This window comes from Erpetoichthys calabaricus, chromosome 6, assembly GCF_900747795.2.
Source record: "Erpetoichthys calabaricus chromosome 6, fErpCal1.3, whole genome shotgun sequence".
Lineage (NCBI taxonomy): Eukaryota > Metazoa > Chordata > Cladistia > Polypteriformes > Polypteridae > Erpetoichthys > Erpetoichthys calabaricus.
In genome coordinates, this window is record NC_041399.2 from 80,330,770 (window position 1) to 80,353,785 (window position 23,016).

Here is a 23,016-nt window from a genome sequence, read left to right on the forward strand (position 1 = left end):
TGCGTCATCTGGATCTAACACAAAGATATGTGCATATTTGCGTTCGTGATGTGGTTCAGGGTGCACTGTTCCAATCCGATGTAATATTTGTCCACATATGCGAAAGCAGTATGGGCCATTGCCAGCTGGTGGCCAGATATTTACCCCGGTAGATGCAAAAGCAAATGAGCTATCCATATTACTAATGCAGTCCATAATGCCTGCTTTGCAGACGCGCGTTGTAGGCGCCTGCGTTCATTGATTTTATCTAGGCGGGCTCATTTTTGTATCTCCGTCAGTTGTGGTGTTCCATTTTGAACCCGTGCCTGCATTGCTTCCGCAGTTTCAGATGCGCGTTGTAGGCGTCTATGTTCATTGTATTTGTCCATGTGGGCTCGCTTTTGTAGCTCCGTTAGTCGAGCTGTTTGGTTTTGGAGCCGAGACAGTTTTGCTTCCGCGGTTGTAGGCGCCTACGTATCCATGCGGGCCCGTTTTTGTAGCTCCGTTAGTTGAGCTGGATCGTTTTGGAGCCGTGACCGTGACTCCATTAGTTATCCGTTGTCTACCGTTAGTAATATAGATAATTGCACTTACTGTTAATACAGAGCATTTTCTGTGGTTGTACTGTTAATAATGCATCACTGTAATGTGATCCACATATGCTTAGTTATACGTTGTTTACTGTTATTAATATGGATAATTGCACGTACTGTTAAAATTACTTATTTCCGTTAGTTGAGCTCTTTTGTTTCTGAGCCGTGGCTCCTTCGTTTGCGATGTATAGGCGCATGCGCCCTCCGTACTATGTCGGGTTTGACTATGCTGTGTTTTGTGGACGTTTGGGACCTCCGTACCTTCTCTGGTTTGACTGTGGGGCGGGACGCCGAAGCCTCTTCTGTTTGTGTTTTCTGTGAGTACTTATAATATTGTCTTACTGTAATGTGATTCACATATGCTGTGGAGTCCCGATCTTTGGGGCTTCTGTACTATCTCGGGTTTTTGCTTGCGGTGCTTTCGAAGCGCGTTGTAGGCACCTGTACCTTCCGTACTATGTCGAGTTTGACTATGCTGTGTAGTGTGGACGTGTGTCAGTCGAGCTCTTTCTTTTTGGAGCCGTGCCTGCTTTGCTTGCGGCATTTCAGACGTGCGTTGTAGGCGCCTGCGTTCATTGATTCTATCCAGGCGGGCTCGTGGTTTACCATTCTCGGTTAGCCTGTGTTTTCTGTGGTTGTACTGTCAATATTGTATTACTGTAATGTGCTTAATATTGCATTACTGTAATGTGATTCACATATGTTGTGGAGTCCGGATCTGTGGGGTTCCTGTACTATCTTGTGTTTATGCTTGCGGTGTGTTAGAAGCGCGAGGACCATGCTGTGTAGTGTGGACGTTTAGTTCAGAAGCGCGTTGTAGGCGCCTGCGACTTTCGTACTTTCCCGCGCCTTTCGTACTATCTTTGTGGACTTGTGGGGCCTCCATAGCCTCTTCCGTTTGACTCTGGGGTGCAGCGCAGAATCCTCTTTTTTGTGTGGCTGTGTCGTTAGTCGTTAGCTATGGGCGCGTTGTTGCTTCATTTCTTATTCACGTTAGTTGAGCTCTTTCGTTTTTGGGCCGTGACTCCTTCGTTCGCAGTAGATCAGACTTTGCTTGCGGTTTATGAGACGCGCGGTTTAGGCGCCTGCGCACTATGTCTCCTGGTCCCATCGCCATGTACCTGCGTCCGTGCCTTCCGGTTTACCATTCTCGGTTAGTAATATGGATGTTTCAAGTATGAATGTAATATTAATGTTCACATGGGTTTCCTGTTCAGACTGGTTTTCTCTTGTGATTCCAAAACATCCTGGTAGTTTAAATGGCAATATTTATTCCAGTGGTTGTTAGTAAAGAGGTATGTACTATGTCAATTGATGCTTCTTTGATAGACTACAGAAACTAAAGTTCCAGTGCTACTACCATCTTTTTCATACACTTGTATACAAAATGCTTTAACAGTAATACAGTGCTTATTGTTATAATCCACAGGTAAAAATATTATTAAAAATGACATCTTTTAAGTGTAATTCATTTACTGTGCCAAAGTAAAATTAAAATTAACCACATTAAATTAGTCCAGAAAGGAACAGTATTATATTATTTAAACGTGAACATAGACATTAATATCTAAATTAATTATAAGTGTCTTTCTCAGAAATGAATTACAAACCACAAATGTATAATCTGTTGCAGTGGTCATTTGGCTTAATTATTTTGAAGTGATTTCAATTGCTCATTTGGTCTTATGTACTGTTTTTCTTCTGTAGTTACACATATCTACAAATACAGTTTTATGGATTTTTAGGTTCATTATTGACTTGTGAACAGATAGCACAATACAATTGCAGAAAAATATGAAAAAGACATTCAAAATCTAAAATAAAATTATTTATATATAGTTATAGACTAAAAAATATTTCAATTTACTTCATCTATACTGTTCCCTAATGGGAAACTTTGAAAAATAGAATTATACAAGTGAAGCAAGGAATATTACAAAAACATCATTGTAACAGAAGATTGTACATTTTCCTGAAAAAACATCTTTTAGCCTTGTTTATCTTGCACAGTGTTGCAGAATGCCAACTCTTATCTAAGCAACACCGGGCAGAAGGTGGGAGCCAGACCTGGATAAGACACCAGTCTGTCACAAGCCCACTCATGCACAGAGCTGGATTCACTCACACTGTAGCTGATTTACAAGTTGTCAACTAAATTAACCTGCTTGTCTTTGGGATTTAGGAAGGATGTTAAGGCAGACATTCTAACCATTGCACTGCTATGCAGCACCCTTAAAAATGTACCTTTTTTGAATTTGATTAATGTTATTTAAAAATGAAAAAATGGATGGCAAGGAGGTTATATTTGTTTATGTGCCTTTTTTTTCACTCCTGTAGGTGTACGTAAGAGAAGTCAGCACCAAGGGCCAGATGATATCTATTTGGATGATTTAAATGTGCTAGAGCCTGATGTTGTTGCTCGTTATTTTCCTAAAAGGTAAATGTACTCTATATATGAATAAACTGAGTTATGATTATTAACCAAATTTAGTAATAGCAATTTGCTTCCTGAAGAAAACTTTGCGAGTGCTAGTACTGTTACTATACTAGTAATACTAGTACTAATATTATCTGTTTGCTCATTAATGTATAATTAAGTTTTGTCTTGGACCTCAACCTTAAAATTTGTAAGGGCAGAGAAAATTGCATCAAGTCTTTGTTTAGAATTCATAGTCTTTCAAAAGAAGCAACCTTGTTTTGATGCAGATAAATACACAGCATAATTCATTAATGCTGATACGTATAACAGTACATTTATTTAATAGGTTTGAAATGTTTTCCTGTAAAATAAAAAATGACACGTTATGCATTGTTGCTGATTAGACATTAATGGACATTTTGAATCACATGTTATAACTTATGTCCCAAATAAGGTTACAAATATCCACAGGAGCAGAACTCATTCATAACCCAAGATATGCTTGCATATAGGTTTATGGCCCCCATGTGCTTGTATGCATGCCTGACAACGTCGGGGCATGCTCCTAATGAGACGATGATGATGTCCTAGGGGATGTCCTCCCAGATCTGGACCAAGGCATCACTGAGCTCCAGGACAGTCTGAGGTGCAACCTGGTGCAGACAGACAGACATTATTAATCCCAAGGGGAAATTCACATACTCCAGCAGCAGCATACTGATAAGGAAACAATATTAAATTAAAGAGTGATAAAAAATGCAGGTAAAACAGACAATAACTTTGTATAACGTTAATGTGTCCCCCCCCACCCCGGGTGGAATTGAAGAGTTGTACAGTGTGGGGGAGGAACGATCTCCTCAGTCTGTCAGTGGCGCAGGACAGTGGCAGCAGTCTGTCACTGAAGCTGCTCCTCTGTGTGGTGATGATACTGTTTAGTGGATGCAGTGGATTCTCCATGATTGACAGGAGCCTGCTTAGTGCCCGTCACTGTGTCACAGATGTCAAACTGTCCAGCTCCATGCCTACAATAGAGCTTGCCTTCCTCTTCAGTCTGTCCAGGCGTGAGGCGTCCTTCTTCTTTATGCTGCCTCCCCAGCACACCACTGCGTAGAAGAGGGCACTCGCCACAACAATCTGATAGAACATCTGCAGCATCTTATTGCAGATGTTGAAGGACGCCAGCCTTCTAAGGAAGTGTAGTCGGCTCTGACCTCTCTTGCACAGAGCATCAGTATTGGCAGTCCAGTCCAATTTATCATCCAGCTGCACTCCCAGGTATTTATAGGTCTGCACCCTCGGCACACAGTCACCTCTGATGATCACAGGGTCCATGAGGGGCCTGGGTCTCCTAAAATCCACCACCAGCTACTTGGTTTTGCTGGTGTTCAGTTGTAGGTGGTTTGAGTCGCACCATTTAACAAAGTCCTTGATTAGGTCCCTATACTCCTCCTCCTGCCCACTCCTGATGCAGCCCACGATAGCAGTGTCGTCAGCGTACTTTTGCACGTGGCAGGACTCCGAGTTATATTGGAAGTCCGATGTATATAGGCTGAACAGGACCGGAGAAAGTACAGTCCCCTGTGGCGCTCCTGTGTTGCTGACCACAATGTCAGACCTGCAGTTCCTGAGATGCACATACTGAGGTCTGTCTGTAAGATAGTCCACGATCCATGCCACCAGGTATGAATCTACTCCCATCTCTGTCAGCTTGTCCCTAATGAGCAGAGGTTGGATGGTGTTGAAGGCGCTAGAGAAGTCCAGAAACATAATTCTTACTGCACCACTGCCTCTGTCCAAGTGGGACAGGGATCGGTGTAGCATGTAGATGATGGCATCCTCCGCTCCCACCTTCTCTTGGTATGCGAACTGCAGAGGGTCGAGGGCGTGGTGGACCTGTGGCCTCAGGTGGTGAAGCAGCAGCCGCTCCATGGTCTTCGTCACATGTGACGTCAGGACGACAGGCCGGAAGTCATTCAGCTCACTAGGACATGATACCTTTGGGACTGGGGTGATGCAAGATGTTTTCCAAAGCCTCGGGACTCTCCCCTGTTCCAGGCTCAGGTTGAAGATGCGCTGTAGAGGACTCCCCAGCTCCAACACACAGGCCTTCAGCAGTCGTGCCAATACTCCATCTGGACCCACTGCTTTGCTGGCACGAAGTCTCCTCAGCTCTCTGCTTACCTAGGCTGCTGTAATTATGGGTGGGGGGAAACTCTCTCCTATGATGGCATCAGCAGAAGGATGGGTGGAAGGTGCAGTACTTCGAGGTGAGAGTGGATTAGGGTGGTCAAACCTGATAAAGAAGTTGTTCATCTGGTTTGCTCTCTCCACGTCTCTCACGATGGTGGCACCCCACTTCGAGCTGCAGTGAGTGATGATCTTCATCCCATCCCACACTTCCTTCATGCTGTTATTCTGCAACTTCTTCTCCAGCTTTCTCCTGTACTGCTCCTTCGCCGCCCTGAGCTGGACTCAAGAGTTCCTTCTGCACGACTTGAGCTCATGCTGATCACTTCCTTTAAAAGCCCTTTTCTTCTGGTTTAAAAGGCCCTTGATGTCACTTGTAATCCATGGCTTGTTGTTAGCATAGCAGCATACTGTTCTTACTGGAACTACAATGTCCATACAGAAGTTGATGTAGTCAGTAGTGCAGTCAACAACCTCCTCAATGTTCTCACTATATGATCCCTGCAGGATATCCCAGTCTGTAGTTCCAAAGCAGTCTCTCAGAACCTGCTCTGCCTCAGGGGACCACTTCCTGAATGAGCGTGTGGTTGTAGGTAGCTCCCTCACTCTTGGTTTATAGTGAGGCTTAAGCAGAACCTGGCTATGATCTGCTTTCCCAAGCGCAGACAGCGGGGTGGCGCTGAAAGTGTCTTTAACTTTTGCATACAGTAGGTCAATAGTCCTATTTCCCCGGGTGTTACAATCCACATACTGGGAGAAGGCAGGTAATGTTTTGTCCAGCGTCACATGGTTAAAGTCTCAAGTGATTAGCACAAGCGGGGTGCTGTGTTTGTAATTTAGCAACTGCGGAATGGATGACGTCACCTGCTATCTCCACGTTCGCCCGAGGAGGGATGTAAACAATAGCAACAATGGCGTGTCCAAACTCTCTGGGCAAGTAATAGGGACGCAGACTTACGGCCAACAGTTCGATGTCCTTGCAGCAAGTGGAGATTTTAACGTTAACATGTCCAGAGTTGCACCATCTAGTATTGACATAGAGTGCGAGTCCTCCTCCTTTGTGCTTCCTGCAGGTACTTGCGTCTCTGTCCGCTCTAACTGTGCTAAACCCAGGTAGCTCCACGTTAGCATCTGGGATGTTAGTTGTTAGCCACGCTTCACTAAAACACATCAAACTGCATTCTCTGTAGGTCCTGACATTTTTCACCAGTGCAGCCAGTTCGTCAATTTTATTTGGTAGTGAGTTCACATTTCCCAGGATCACAGAAGGCACCGAAGGTTTGTAGCGCCACTTTCTTGCTAAACGCTTGGCTTTTATCTTAGCACCGGCTCTGCTGCCACGATACCACCTTCTTACCTCCTCAGGGAGGGAACCACACCAGCACAGGCATTTGTTCTCAGCGCTTGAAGTTGACTACTTGAATAGACGAGTCTCGGTGTGTAAAAATCCATGTCCGTAGTAAAAAGTGTCCAGGAAACGAGTCCACATAAAAGAAAGTGGTAGGAGTGAACAGTAAAATAGAGAAAAAGGTAGAAAAATAAAGTTATACATGGAGCTGCTGGAATGGCTGCCACTCACAATGGCGCCTGAGTCATGAGGCCGGGTATTGTTGTGCACCAGGAGGAACCCAGGACCCACTGCACCAGCATAGGGTCTGACAATGGGTCCACGGATTTCATCCCGAGACCTAATGGCACTCAAGGTGCCATTGTCTAGCCTGTAGAGGTCTGTGCGTCCCTCCATGGGTGTGCCTCCCCAGACCATCACTGACCCACCACCAAACTGCTGAATGATGTTACAAACAGCATAACATTCTCCACGGCTTCTCCAGACCCTTTCACGTCTGTTACATGTGCTCAGGGTCAATCTGCTTTCATCTGTGAAAAGTACAGAGTGCCAGTGGTGGATCTGCTATTTTCTGGTATTCTATGGCAAATACCAATCGAGCTCCATGGTGCCAGGCAGTGAGTACAGGGCCCACTAGAGGACATCTGCCCTCAGGCCATCATCATGAAGTCTGTTTCTGATTGTTTGGTCAGAGACATTCATACCAGTGGCCTGCTGGAGGTCATTTTGTAGGGCTCTGGCAGTGCTCATCCTTTCCCTCCTTGCCCAAAGGAGCAGATACGGGTCCTGTTGATGGGTTAAGGACCTTCTACGACCCTGTCCAGCACTCCTAGAGTAAGCTGCCTGTCTCCTACAATCTCCTCCATGCCCTTGAGACTGTGCTGGGAGACACAGCAGACCTTCTGGCAATGACACATATTGGTGTGTCATCCTAGAGAAGTTGGACTACCTGTGCAACCTCTGTAGGATCCAGGTAATGCCTCATGCTACCAGTAGTGACACTGACCATAGCCAAATGCAAAACTAATGAAATAATAGTCAGAAAAAATGAGGAGGGAAAAATGTCAGTGACCTCCACCTGTTAAACCATTCCAGTTTTGGGGGTTGTCTCATTGTTGCCCCTCTAGTGCACTTGTTGTTAAATTTCATTAACATCAAAGTAGCTGAAACTGATTTACAATTCCCTCTGCTACTTAACTGACCTGATCAATATCCCAGAAGGTTCATTGACCTTGATCAAGGTTCATTCAGTTGTGGCGAGCGCCCTCTTCTACGCAGTGGTGTGCTGGGGAGGCAGCATTAAGAGGAAAGATGCCTCACGTCTGGACAAACTGGTGAGGAAGGCAAGCTCTATTGTTGGCATGGAGCTGGACAGTTTAACATCTGTGGCAGAGCAAAGGGCGCTCAGCAGGCTCCTATCAATTATGGAGAATCCACTGCATCCACTTAATAGTATCATCTCCAGACAGAAGAGCAGCTTCAGCGACAGACTGCTGTCACTGTCCTGCTCCACTGACAGATTGAGGAGATCGTTCCTCCCCCAAACTATGCGACTCTTTAATTCCATCTGGGGGGGTAAACGTTAACATTTAACATTATACATAGTTATTGTCTCTTTTTCACCTGCATTATTATCATTCTTTAATTTAATGTTATTTATTGTATCAGTATGCTGCTGCTGAAGAATGTGAATTTCCCATTGGGATTAATAAAGTATCTATCTATCTATCTATCTATCTATCTATCTATCTATCTATCTATCTATCTATCTATCTATCTATCTATCTATCTATCTATCTATCTATCTATCTATCTATCTATCTATCTATCTATTAAAAGGTGTTCCTTTAATGTTTTTGAGCAGTATATATTGTAGCCACTAGGGGGTGTACCAGAACCCCAAACCCCCCAGACACAATCACACCACAATAGTCCCAGTTCAATTAAAGTGCTTTTAATTTCAACAATGCCTTCATACAGGCCTTATTTGTTCACAATACTGAAAAACTCATTCTCTTCTTTTTCTGCATTTTCTTTTTCTCCACCTCCACACCCAACTTCAACTCTGCTTGAGTCAAGTGGAGGGCTCTTTTTTATCTCCAGTACTTCTGGTGCTTAAGCTTTTGCCCCTTGGAAGCACTTCTGTGTCAGGCAGGACCACCATGGTCCTTGTAACATCAGTATCCAAGAGCTCCCCTTAGTGGCCCCTACAGAACCTGACATGGCAGGCCCATGGGACCACAACTCCCATGCTGTTATGTGGTCATCCATGCTTGGGCTGGCCAGAAGGGATGCTGCCACTCAATCTCCAGGGTGTTTTGTACGATAGCTACTGTTCAATGGTTGTAGGGATATCACTTTTGATGTAGTCTCTGTAACATCCTTCCCCCTACACGTCCTGGCATGGAAAGCAGATAATGCTACCTCCCTAGCCTTCCATTTTCAAGGCCTCCTGACCAGGTAAGGGAGCAGTGTTCATACTGGCTGGGTCACTGGTATGTCCATCATAAGGCAGGGATATTAAAGTAAATATACTACACCCTTGGATCCACAGCTAGATCTGTGTGAGACAGTAATGTTATAATATTATATTACTTGTTAGGACACTACAACAGTAGTGTAAACAATATTTTTTTCATTACTCTAACAATGTGATTTTTGTTTATATTACAGTGAATCAGACCCAGGACCCAAACACTGGGTTGAGTCGGACATACGATCTGACTCTCAGTCACCACAGTCTGTGGGCAGTGCTGCTGCAGACAGTGGCACAGAGTGTCTTTCTGATTCTGCAATTGACTTACCAGATGTTACTTTGTCTCTCTGTGGTGGTCTAAGTGAGCATACAGAAATTTCAAAAGGTATGCAAGCATGTAATTTACCAGACATTGAAAATTATGACCTTATTAAGTTAACTTTAATTAGGAAGACTACATTTCTATTGTCAAAGTAAAAATGCAATTTCAGCCTGAACAGATTGAGCCTGCTTTAGAAAACTTTGTCAACACGTTTCATATTTTGTATTTTGGTCTGCATTGTTTCCTGCATGACTAACTAGTTCTCATACTAATGGGTTTATTTAAAATTTTGAGTAAAAACTGAGGCAGCATTTTCAGATCAAGCTTGGCTATAAGACGGTTATGATGTTGATAACTTTTACAATTTTTCATATTCTTTATTCAGAGATGTCTTTGTTCATGGAAACCTAAAAAATCACCATGAATACAATAGCAAAGGATCAGTCTTTCAGAAAAGCACAGTAGCTCAAGGATAAATAGTGTGAAAAAACTGTTAGAAATTCAAAATATGTAAGTGGTAGACAGCTCAAAGAATGAGGAACTCTACCCTCTAAAGGACAATAATAAAGAACCTCAGACCAGCTCTAATGGTAAGAGGAAGCTCTTACTACAGCTTCAGGTAGTGAACAGTTTTATTTATTGTGCCCTGTGGAAGTAAACAAAAAGCAAGAAGGTTGAGGCAAAATAAACATTTCAAAGACAGACATGTGAATGGCAAGAGGATTGAGGTAGCAAGTTAGGAAAAATGGTTTGAATGGGATCCTAGCAATAGTGGGAAGTCAGTACAGAAGAGAAGAAGAGAGAGAAGCAGGAACATTGTTGGATTATGGCCTGGGACAGAATACATTACATGGGAATTCAGTTATGAAGGTCAGATTGCAGTTGCAACAGGCAGTGTGCAACCTAAAAGGATCAAGTGATTGAACAAAAGGTTGAATGCTGTGCATGAATCAAATTCCATAATGAGCAAAATATATGATATAATCTACATGTCAGTGTTTTATTATATGCATTTATGTGATATTTTTGTCAGCATTAATATTGTATGCATTAAGTTTCATGACTTGGTGATCAGTACATACTGTAGTTTATTCAATGTGAAAGACATTAACACACATACAAGAAGTTTACATTATCTATGGTGACTAACATATGCCATGTTTGAGTATTTCTTATTTGTTAACATTATAGTTAGCAGTAATACAAGTTTACTGTCTGCATGGTGCAGTAGAAATGGTCATTTTTAATTTTTACACACTCAAGCTAATACCTGACCTTTCTGCTGTCCTACAGATACATTGCAATTCACATTTTTATAGACAATAGAAAGTCTGCTAGTATATGAAAGAAGTCAAAGAAAAGTATGTACCAAGCACTTAGTAAACTTTATGTTAATCATGTATACACTCTCTTGATTATCATGACTAGTATGAAATTACGAGCAGGATGGATGAGCTAAACATTAAAACCGAATTTTTACTAGAATACTTTTTGACCTTTACAGAAAATGGTTACAAATGCTGGGTTTAAATTCTGATTTAGAAATTAGCCATGAAGTATCTGTACATTCAGACTGGAATGGATGTCTATGAGACCAGTAAAGCAGAGGCATCTGTTTCTGTGATACTGAACACTGGTATGGCAACGTCATTTTGAACCCAGGCATCTATTTTTGTTATTTTTCTTACTTCATTTGACCTCTCCAGAATATTTCTTCAGGTACTGGTCACTGATCCTTATTAGTCCAATACTGTACCACATGGGAGTTAAAGAATATTACCAGCATTTTTCAGAATTTTCTGGAAAATTTCCCTGATGTCCCTGATTTAATGTTGATGTTCTAAGCAGTTTTTGCTTCTTAATGGCTGCCACTGAAGTTGCTGATAAATTACCTGTTTAATAAGCCAAAGCAGAGTATTGGACTTGTGTTATGCATCAATTGAGGTGGTATATAAATCACTAATGCACAACTTTATTCATCTGATAACAGTTCAGAACATTTCATTATGATTTTGAAACCTGATAAAAGCTTGCCTGTATTCATTGAATGGCAGTGCAGAACATTTGATTACAATTTTGAAGGTTTGATTAAGTTAACTCAGATTCTGAGTAGCTTCAGGTTGAGTGCAAGACTGTTAAAAGTGCGCTGTAACAAACATTTCACTGACTTTTTTGCAAATTGCTTTTTATGAAAATGCTCTCATAACCCCAAGCTCTTTTGAATGATTCCCTAAGTACAAGTATAGTGCTGCTAGTCTCTCTAGAGAAGTCATAAAGAATGTTTAAAGAAAATAAGATAGCTACATTAATGTATAGTCTTCAGTAAAGCTGATTTACCAGTTCACTCACTTTCCCCAGTTTGCTTACGGAGGATACAAAATATGAACATAAACTTTTCAGCTTCAAAACATGTAGATGTAAGTTCTGATATATATTCTGGTATCTATATCATAACATAACAAATGATTTTTCCCTGTGGTTTAAAAAAAAAAATTACAAGTGGATTGATTGAGTATATTTATACTGATTGCTTTGTAAAATAACATGTTCTGTGAAGATAATAAATACACTCCTCATTCCTTTAGAACGTACTCTACATTATTTCAGTGATGATTCGAAAATTCACTTTTAACCCAGACTGTGCAAGTATAGGAATGCTACTTCTGTAATAGACAGTGTTAACTAATGAAATCCAAAATAATGATAGGTCTGTCTTACCAGTTGACAGTTTTACTATGGATTGTTATGCCTTAGATAACTGTATGTTTAGTAGATGCACCGTTTTTTTGGATATTAAGGATGAACTAAAAGATAAAGATATTTAGTCATATTGGATACCTTACAAAATTAGTGTATTTCCATGCTTGCTGCACTGGAAGTATAAAGAACTTACATTAAAATTTGCTCAAGACTTTCCATTACAGTAATCCCTCCTCCATCGCGGGGGTTGCGTTCCAGAGCCACCCGCGAAATAGGAAAATCCGCGAAGTAGAAACCATATGTTTATATGGTTATTTTTAGAATGTCATGCTTGGGTCACAGATTTACGCAGAAACACAGGAGGTTGTAGAGAGACAGGAACGTTATTCAAACACTGCAAACAAACATTTGTCTCTTTTTCAAAAGTTTAAACTGTGCTCCATGACAAGACAGAGATGACAGTTCTGTCTCACAATTAAAAGAATGCAAACATATCTTCCTTTTCAAAGGAGTGCAAAGCAAGCAATCAAAAAAAAAATCAATACGTGCCCTTTGAGCTTTTAAGTATGCGAAGCTCCGTTCAGCATGTCCTTCAGGAAGCAGCTGCACACAGCCCCCCTGCTCACACCCCCCTACGTCAGCGCAAGAGAGAGAGAGAGAGAGAGAGAGAGAGAGAGAGAGGGAGAGAGAAAGTAAGCTGGATAGCTTCTCAGCCATCTGCCAATAGCGTCCCTTGTATGAAATCAACTGGGCAAACCAACTGAGGAAGCATGTACCAGAAATTAAAAGACCTATTGTCCGCAGAAACCCGCGAAGCAGCGAAAAATCCGCGATATATATTTAAATATGCTTACATATAAAATCCGCGATGGAGTGAAGCCGCGAAAGGCGAAGCGCGATATAGCGAGGGATCACTGTATTCTGTCTGCAAACTGAGTGAGTGAGCATATGTTATTTCTTTGTCTTGGATTTTACAATAAATGCTATACAGTCATACTTCGATTTACGGTCACCCGAGTTGAAGCAGTTCTTACTTAGTAACTTACGGCTGAGGGTGATAGGAAAACAATAGGTTAATAATCTTTTAGAAATGACCAAAATAGCCACAATAATGCATCTTTTGTTATTTATAATATTACTTAACAGGGTCTCATATGTTTTCTGACTCTAGGAGGTCCCTTTAAGGTTTGTTTTGATTGGTGCCGCTCTGGGTGGCTAATTCTTAAATATTCAGCCTACACCACCTTCCTTATACCAGTGTTTCTCAACCTTTATGGTTCCCCACCCCAGTTTGTCTTGTAAATTCATTGACAGCCCACAATTGCAAATGCCCCCATGGTGAAATAAGCGTGATTGGCAGGTCCCCTCTTGTAAAGCAAGCTCACTTAGAAGCAAGGAAACCTATATCACAGCGCTGTGAATTGACAGCAACCCATTGGTGGCAACCCGTGTCGTGACCCAGTGGTTGAGAAACACTGTCTTAAATGGACCAGGCATACGACTACCGAGACATGAAGATCGGTTTGTGATACTCTGTTAAAATATGCATAGAGGTGACCCGCAGTAGACCCAATGTAATGATCTGGGGCCTCATGTATAAACGGTGCGTACGCACAGAAATGTTGCGTATTTCCGTTTCCATTCTCAAATCGTGATGTATAAAACCTAAACTTGGCGTAAAGCCACGCACATTTCCACGGTAACTCATACCTTGGCATACGCAATTTCTCCGCTCAGTTTTGCAGACTGGTGGCACCCAGCGTCAAAGCAGTGCTACTGTTACTATGTGGTCACCCTTTCTTTCTTAGCTCCACATTCCTGACGCGGCTTTATAAATACACTGAAATTAACTGCATATTGTTTATTAGTGTAATGCATCTGATTGTAATTAACCTGTAGCAATATAATGGTCCAGGGAATAGCCATAGTATTCCAAATACCATAACTGCTTTAGCGTTGTTACGTTCACTGCATCTTGTTCTTCTTTTTGCTGCTCCTGTTAAGGGTTGCCACTGCGGATCATCTTTTTCCATATTACTCTCACTGCACCACTCGGAGTATTTATATCACTGTATCTGATTGTGAATCGCAGCAGCAGCTGATCGGAAAGAGAATTATCGGTATACAGTTTCAAGTACACACTACCTCAACCACGGCAAAGAGCGTCAATGCCTTTCCTATACGGATCTCGAGTTTCAGAAACAGTTTCATCCCAAGAACTATAAACGCACTCGATCAGTCCATCAAGTGCTCCTTGTAGAACTGTTTGTACTTATAAGTACAATCACCTCACTGTAAACTTACACTACAGTTATAATATTGCACAACCTGCGCTACTTTATAAAGCGCGTATGATGACAATATCATTTTTAAGATGAAATGCAGCAAAATATGTTGCTTATAGTATACAGATAAAACTTTAACTTCATTTAAATAATCTGTATTGTTAATAATTAAACATGTGAGGACACGGTGCCGCAGCGTATAGCTAGTTCACAGATAGCTCCTGCCTTGCGCTGTATTCTTGCTGGTGCTGACACGACACTGGAAGGATAGACGAATAGAATAATTACTACGAAGATATTTCAATGTTCCTTAAAAGTTTTGAAGAATCGGTGTTCTAAGCTTACAAATGGCTTAACGTCTATTACAGAGCTGATTGTGTGGCGATTGGGTTTTTGGAGAAAGAAAAGTAAGGACAGGAATTGGAGGTTAGTACATTTGAAAGAGACAGTACTTGTGTAATAAATTATTTCATCGAAGGTCGCACATGGCGCAGCAAGCCTCTTGCGTGAGATATGAACAATCACTGCGCCACCGTGTTCCCATGTTTAATAACATGCTTTCATTCCTATCATCATGAAAATGATATCACGTATACATCTCAGTATTTTAATTATTCAGAGAGCTGTAATATCTCGAATGTAATGGATTCTGTGTCTTGTCGGAGAAAGAGAAAGAACGGAAGCACATAGTGATTCACACACATAGAGCACATAGAAGATCAAACACAGAACAAAGCATTTAACGTGCTACTTGAGAAACTAGTGAAATAAACGATTTTAAGATGAAGTTTATGATGTTCTACTTTAATGGCAAAATACACTACGTGATTAAAGTGAAAATTTCGAGATTAAAGTTAACATTTCGTGCTTTTTTCCCACTGTGTGCCTATTTTTTTGTCTGTACCCTAATAAGCTTTCATATGACACTCAGACAGTGGACTATGACTTGCCTTTTCACGGCGACTTTGATATGTGATTTCTTTTTTATTTCGGGCACTGTGCGACTTTGTGAACTCAATCTTTCGAGTTTCTCCGACACTCTGTCAGTCGATCAACTTTCTTTTGTTGATTATACCACTGTTTAAACCAACAAATAGTACGTTTTTCCTTTGCCTCCACTTGGTATTCGCTGAAATTCTTATATTTTCCCCTGTGCTTTTCCCATTGTCTTTTCTCAGAAGGCTATTTATATCGATTTGCATATTCAAAGAAGCGTAATTCTGGGAGGAGTTGGGGCGGGACAGAAGGCGCGTGCACATGCGTTACTTTTCACGCTGATCGGGATTTACTGTATGTAGTGGAAGAATGCGAAAGTTTGCATGCGCACAGATTCCTGCATCTGGATTTTTCTGTGCGTACGCACAATCCCGCTTTTGTGCTTACACCATGTTATAGTGTGAGTTCTACACACGGCGTTATACATGAGGCCCCTGTACACTCTGTGACTGACATATGGCCAGTTTCACATATAGCAAAATGGCCAGTCCCAAATGGAGTTGTAAGTTGGTGCAAGACTGTAATTTGCCTTCCAGAAATTCAGTGAAGCACTGCAAACTATCATGCAGTCCCAGATGTCAAGAAAAACTTTTACATTTAAAATTTTAGATGTCAGTGTCTTAAGTTAAATCCCTAAAGTATGAATTTGTATACTTGTCTAAAGTATTTTGATTTACCTAATACATATATATATATATATATTTTTTTTTTATTATTATTTATTTATTTTTTTTTTCACAGAGAAATTCTTGGAACATATTATTACTTATCACGAATTTGCAGAAAATCCAAGTATAATAGACAATCCAAATTTGGTTATAAGAATTGCAAATAGGTAAGTGAATAGTAACTTTATTAACTACACCTTTTTTTTTGCTCTAATTCAGACAATTCTTAAGAAGATTGACTACTCATCAATCCAGTAACTCTGAAGCAGAGTTAGGCCATGCAGCAAGACAGTAATCTAAAACACAAAAGCAAGGCCACCTCAAAATGGCCAAAATGAAGCAAAATCAAAGATTTTGGCCTAATCAAAGTCCAGACCTTAACCCAATAGAGATGCTATGGCAAAACCAAAAATGAGTACGTCATGCTTGAAAGCCTACCAGTGTGTCTGAATTATAGTATTTCTGCTATGGGACCAAATTCTTCCACAGTAATGTGAAAGGCTAATATTGAAATATAAGAAGTGATAATTTGTAGCCATTGCAGCTAAAGGTGATGCAACCGATTATTACATGTAAGGACGCAATTACTTTTTATTATAGTGTTAGTTGGTATATCAGTTGTTTACTTAGGGACCGCTAATCTATTGTTAGATTTTGGTTCAAGACCAAAAAATGAAAATTTTGCATAATAAAGGAAATCAGGAAAACGATAATACTTCTTTGCAGCATTGTATGTTGAAAATATCTCTCTATTTATAAAAAAAAATCTTCTGGGAAGCAAAAGCAAGGCTACGATACGTGATCTTCTCGAAAGACATTTAAAAGACCCGCGAGATTTGCCATGGCGCGTCTCGCAGTGACCATAAACATGAGACTTGGTGCCAAGAGATTGTCCCAGGGCCATAGCAAAAATGACAGCAGCAGTACAGGCTTTAAAAAGATCGAAGGGCAGCACAACGCGAGCAGCGTTATATGTCCTGCAAGAAAGAATTTAATCACGCCCGGGGCCAGAAATAAAGGAAAAGGATTGTTTTTACGTCACGACGACCAGGCAGTGAGCGATCATTTAAAAGGAGTCCACAGACCTCTAACCAAGCAGTTTGTCGGATTGCTTTTGGCAGACAAGCATCATGTGCTCCCAGCTCTTAAAACAACGACATGCGACAAGCAGAAGAGACAGCTCGCAAGTAGCAGAAATACAGCAAATGATCCAAAGACATATCCTTAGCGTGTATTCAGATGCCCCCCCCCCCTTCCACAAAACAAGCAGCATTATACGTCTGGCAAGAAAGAGATGTAACCACGCACTTGGCCGAAAATAAAGGACAAGTATTGTTTTTACAAAAGTTTTAAAGTAAAAGTGAAAATAATGCATATGTAACAATTCCCAAGAAAATAACAATCTCTTTAAATTGTAGATTGCCTGCCTAAGGTAAAGTCATCCCTGATGACTGGGGACGTGGGAATGAGGGGTCCTTTCATCGGATTAGCGCTGTTTCAGATGTGGAATGGCAAAATGGGGGAGGCAGCTTGATGATTGAGGTCTCCAGGACTTAAAACAAATCCAAATCATATTATGTGATATCATCTAATGTGAAATTCTACTCCGTACTTCTAATACTGTATTGAGGATTTATTCTGTTCTGTGTATTGTTCTGTATTGTATTGACCCCCTTCTTTTTGACACCCACTGCATGCCCAACCTACCTGGAAAGGGGTCTCTCTTTGAACTGCCTTTCCCAAGGTTTCTTCCATTTTTTCCCTCCAAGGGCTTTTTTTGGGAGTTTTGGTCTTCTTAGAGGGTCATGGCTAGGGGGCTGTCAAGAGGCAGGGCCTGTTAAAGCCCATTGCGGCACTTCTTGTGTGATTTTGGGCTATACAAAAATAAATTGTATTGTATTGTATATCCGGTAAATTGAACACGGGGGTGAGCGAGCGAAGCAAGCAGGGGGCGGAGCCCCCTAGTTTCCTATATAATATAGAAAAGACATTATAACTGAAGTTTAACTTAGTCTTTAACTTTCATCCTTCCTTAATACTTAAGCAGGTTAAACATGGTTACAGACCAACTGATGTTTAACAAATATTTGTATCTGAAAACAATCTGCAATGATAATACAATGTGATTCTACTGCACACAATTATTGTTAATAATAGAACAGGTCATAGTTGTTTATGGTTTGCTGTGCTGAACAAATCCTAAACTATTGTATTTTGTAGTAATAAAATATCATGTCATTCTGCAATAGACTGGCACCCTATGCAGGGTTTCTTCCTGCCATGTGCTATATGCTTGCTGGGATATGTTTCAGTTTCCCCATGACCTTGCCCCTTGATAAGTGGGTTAAGAAATTGATGAATGGATGGATGAAAAATACCATGTTACTTTTTATCTCTCAAACTTGACAGCATCCTACATTCTTAAAATCAATGTGAAAAGTTATACTACAGTTGCTGTCACACTAGTAGATAGCTTATAGTCCCCAACTACCTAGCTGTACACTGCATAATGTGAATGCAGCTAATATCCATTCACAGTGCTTATTTCTGGAGTGATATAAGTGGTTTCCAGTTGTAAATAAACATTACCTTCAGCAGATTACATTATATTTACTCTTATCTTTAAATGGCAAAGAAATCAGGAACCAAAAAAACTTTGATTAGATACTGAAATGTTGCGGTATGCAGAAATTAAAGCTGAAAGTATACACTTCAATCACTTAATGATTGCTTTATTTCAAATCCATTGTGGTGGTGTACAGAGCCAAAATTATGTGTCTCACTGCCCAAATAGGTATGAAAATGACTGTCTGTCTGTCTGTCTATATATTTATCTATCTATCTATAGAGCTTCTGTAAAAGGCCACATTTCCTTCTTTGGACAAATAAAGTTCTATCTTTTTTTTATCTTTTTTTTTTTTCTTTTCTTTTTTCACTCTAGTCTCAAAATAGCAATGTGGTTTCCTAGAGCTGGTATTTAGAGAGGGGATGTGGGGCATATATAACTACCTGACTTACTCCAAATCTGTTTTATACCTGAAAAACATTAAGTGAGTAGAAGATAGGCAAATACAAAGAGATGAGTTAAGCCTGTGCATATTAAGATTCAGCTCAGAATATGTATACTTAATAAATAGATCAACATATTAAAAGCAATATTGTCTACCTCAGATGTTGAGTAGAAAAAAATCTATTTTATACCTCAAAAGCTGCATCTCCCAACTAACTGGGCTTTGACAGAAGTATATTTTTTGCTTCCTTCAGGTATTACAACTGGGCTTTAGCAGCTCCCATGATTCTGAGTTTGCAAGCTTTCCAAAAGAGCTTACCGAAGGTACATTTTTACTGTTTCATCACTTCTGCTTTTTACACAAACTGTTTTTTATTATCCCTTTAAAATGTAATTATTTCTTTTTGTTCCATTGTACTAGTATTTATTATCTATTATATGCTTTTTGGTTATCGTCTTTTCAATTGATAGACAACAGTTGAGACATGGGTCAAAGAAAAGATGCCAAAAAAGTCAGGAGGATGGTGGTTCTGGCGCAAACGATCTGACAGCACGGCTAAACAGGTAGCACTCTTAATTCAAGCCATTTTTATGGAAGGTTTTCCTTTTTACTGAAAAAAAACACAAGTTGGTTACTTTTACCATGGTGTCTGAAAATGATTGTTGAGATTGAAAACTAGTAAACATGCCAGTGTTTATTTCTAATTCTAACTAAATACTTTAAACAATTACCTGCTTCTTGAAGGTTTTTTTTACTATAACAAGAAGACATATTTTTAATTTCATCATTGTTTACTCTGTTGTTACTGATTTTTTTAACAGTCAGAAGCAAAACTCCAGGCACAAGATTTACAGTGTGAAAGTGTTCCACCTGCAACCCAGGAGGCTGTTGCAATAAGGTAAAATGCCATCTTTTAGAATGTATTGACTTTATTCTTTTGTTTCGGTTATATGTTTTCAAGATTTGGTTGTTAAACGGTTCAGTATTACAACATCTTTTTTATTTGTGCAAGTTTTAATTGTTTGTTTATTTTAACACACAAATCACATAAGAAACACTGACTTTTCAAGTACGGCATGAATATAGGATAACTGTACAATCAGTTGCAGTACCATAACATAAGCATTTATCAAGTGCAGGTCATAATCATAGTCACAGTGGACAAGAGGTTAAATGCAAGATCTCCATTAAGTTACAATATACAACAGTAAAATATAATAAAAAATCCATCTTTCAGACATTGTTTTCACCAGAGCAGCATGTACTAAATTGTGTACTAAAAGCAAGACTGTATAAGTAATTTGTAGGAGTTTATCTAACAGCATTACTGAGAACTTATTTTTGACCATGGTGGTTAGTAATTATTGAATAGCACCATCTGCTGTTAAAAAATATTGCTACACATTGTGTTTTCTTGACGTCTTGTTCCTCTGTATTTGAATATAGTAACTGCAACACTGGGATGACTTGATAGCAGGTGGGCAGCACTGCCACCTCATGAATCCACTGTCACTGGTACAAATCCCAGTTATTATCTATGAGAATTTTACACATTCTTATTGTGTCTCTTATGGTTTTCCTTTCAGGTTCCCAAAGAAAGATTGGATCACAATTCTAAATTGCCCCAAGTGTGAATGTGTGTGTGATTGGGCCCAGTGTGTAATTTATTGGATGAAGTATGTTTGAGAATTTTATGTTTTGTTTTTTTTTTTTCAACACAGTGTTTTGAGACGGATTATAGCCATTAACATATTGTAATTGTGCCACAGTTAATCATCATCACTATAGTAACCTTTTCTTTCATATGTTAACAGCATCATGTGCCTTTTATGTTTGTTGGATTACATTAATATTTTACAAAACAGCTTAGTCTTATATAATAATAAAGTTCTGATTAGAACTGGTTATTGAGCTGGAGCAACATGTCATTTTACATTTCCCTAACATGTTCAAAGATGTAAATTCACGATCTAAAGATTCCCATGTAGTAACTGATCCAGGTAACAGATGTCAAATGTACATTTATATACAGTATATTTGATTTCATTCATACAAAAATATCTTACTTACTAGACATTAAGCCTGTTACAATAACGGGCGCTAGAACAGTAGTGCATTCTCTTTGAGAATTTTTTTACGCTCATTTTCCTGTTCCTCTATAGATCTATTTGCTCTTCTGAGTCTTTCTCTTTTAGCGTTTTTCTGACGCTCATTATCTTTTTCTTCTTTTTTGGGTGGCATGTTGTTAGTAGATAGTCACAGTAATATAGGCTTGTACGTCCGTAATATTTTCTGTTACAGTAATACTGGCTTGTATGTGGCTGTAATAGTTGTCACTGTATTGTGTGCCTTTAATTTTCTCTCGCAGTAATACTGGTTTGTGTTTCCGTAAAATGCCTGTAATTTTCTCTGACAGTAATACTGGCTTTGATGTCTGTAATATGCGTTTACTTTTCTGTCACAACAGTGGGCAATCAGCAGATTCTCCCCAGCAACTGATGTAATGTGTGGTGTGTAATTGATAATCGTGCTTGTGGCGTCTCTCCGGCAAGTACTGTGCAGTTCCCCAGCAAGTATTTTAATCTGTGCTGGCGTGCAGCTGATTATTGTATGTGTTGCGTCTCCACAGCAACGGACTTTATGTGCGCGAAAATAAATCTACTTTTAAAAGTCATCCTATTGTAATATCATGAAAATTCGTATATTTAGGAAAACCCCTTCAACGACTGACACTTTCCCGGCCAGGCTTCTTAATCGCAAATCTGACATCTTCAGAGTGAACACTTGCACAACCACAAACACTAATCCAACCTCTTTGGGGAAGCTGGTCTCCGCGTCTCAGTACCCGATTGGATTTTTCGTGACTTTTGTTTTAAGTCTTACCTCATTTCCAGAAATCCGATTGGATCGGCTGCGCGATATTTTATAGGTCCCGCCCTCTCTGTCTTGTGTGACGCGTCAGGCGGCCTTTGAAGCATTGCACCATGCCCCGCGCATGCGCACTTCACCATAAGACACACACACATGGACACTGGACGCACACAGGGGTTTTATTAAAGAGGATATACTTATATCAACAAAATTATAATTCTCTTTTTATTATTAATGTTAAAAATCTAAGGCCGTAAATACCTTTACTACACAGATATTTTTCAAAATAATCTTTTCTTTGTTTAGGTTTTTGGTGGTGGTAGAATTTAAGTTTGTTTTCTTCAAATATCATGAGAACAAATAATTTGTTATGTACCATTTATTTTTTCTTAATCCTAAAAGCAATCAGTTATCTTGGAGCAATTAAAATATCTGTCCAGTCATGTTATTATATTATGATCCACCTATCTTGAAATAAACTACACTGCATTACTTGTTTATTTTAAAGGTCCAAAGAAGATGACACATCCAGTGATGAAGATTCAAAAGAAATTCAAAATGCCACTCCCAAAGAAAGTAATCAAGCTGAAGATATTAGTCAAGGAAATTGTACCTCTTATAAAAAGTCTCTTCGATTGTCATCAGATCAAATTGTAAGAGTTTCCTTAATATACATTTATAATCTTATGTCTTAAGATGAATATTTTTACTGGTAAGGAGCTATGTATGTGGAATCAGTTAACAAATATAATTGTAAAATCTACTGGATTTCCATGGTATCAATGTGGTTAGTGCTGCTATTTTATGACATAGGGTTTGTAATTAATATTATACTGGAAAATTACACGTACAATATTTTAAAAACTGCAGAAAATTAATTTCTTAAATTGTCTGTAAATTGAAATGTTACAAATTTGAAGTAGTATTTATTACTTTAAAACTAACAGGTCAAGTTTTATTTTTAACTGATTAAATTTGTCTCATTTTAAAAATGTATGAAATTTGTGTAATAATTTTATTTAATATTAAGAAGGGGCACTCATGTATATTTCTTAAAAAATTAATATTTAGCAATACATAAGACAATTTTCAAAAAGAGTTTTGCTTTGCTGCATAAGCAAATTAGAGTACAGTGGAACCTCGGGTCACGAACGTAATTCA

At 39.5% G+C, this 23,016-nt stretch overlaps 1 protein-coding gene across 1 annotated transcript in view; it reads left to right on the forward strand.

Moving 5' to 3' along the window:
- The window catches only part of lpin2 (lipin 2), a 93,994-nt gene that overhangs the window by 54,622 nt on the left and 16,356 nt on the right, over positions 1-23,016 (forward strand). The window contains exons 8-14 of the mRNA XM_051928889.1: positions 2,910-3,009; positions 9,200-9,387; positions 16,047-16,140; positions 19,238-19,307; positions 19,455-19,547; positions 19,806-19,882; positions 22,364-22,508. Of these exons, the coding sequence (XP_051784849.1) occupies positions 2,910-3,009; positions 9,200-9,387; positions 16,047-16,140; positions 19,238-19,307; positions 19,455-19,547; positions 19,806-19,882; positions 22,364-22,508 (767 nt within the window). The remainder of the gene's footprint in view (positions 1-2,909; positions 3,010-9,199; positions 9,388-16,046; positions 16,141-19,237; positions 19,308-19,454; positions 19,548-19,805; positions 19,883-22,363; positions 22,509-23,016) is intronic.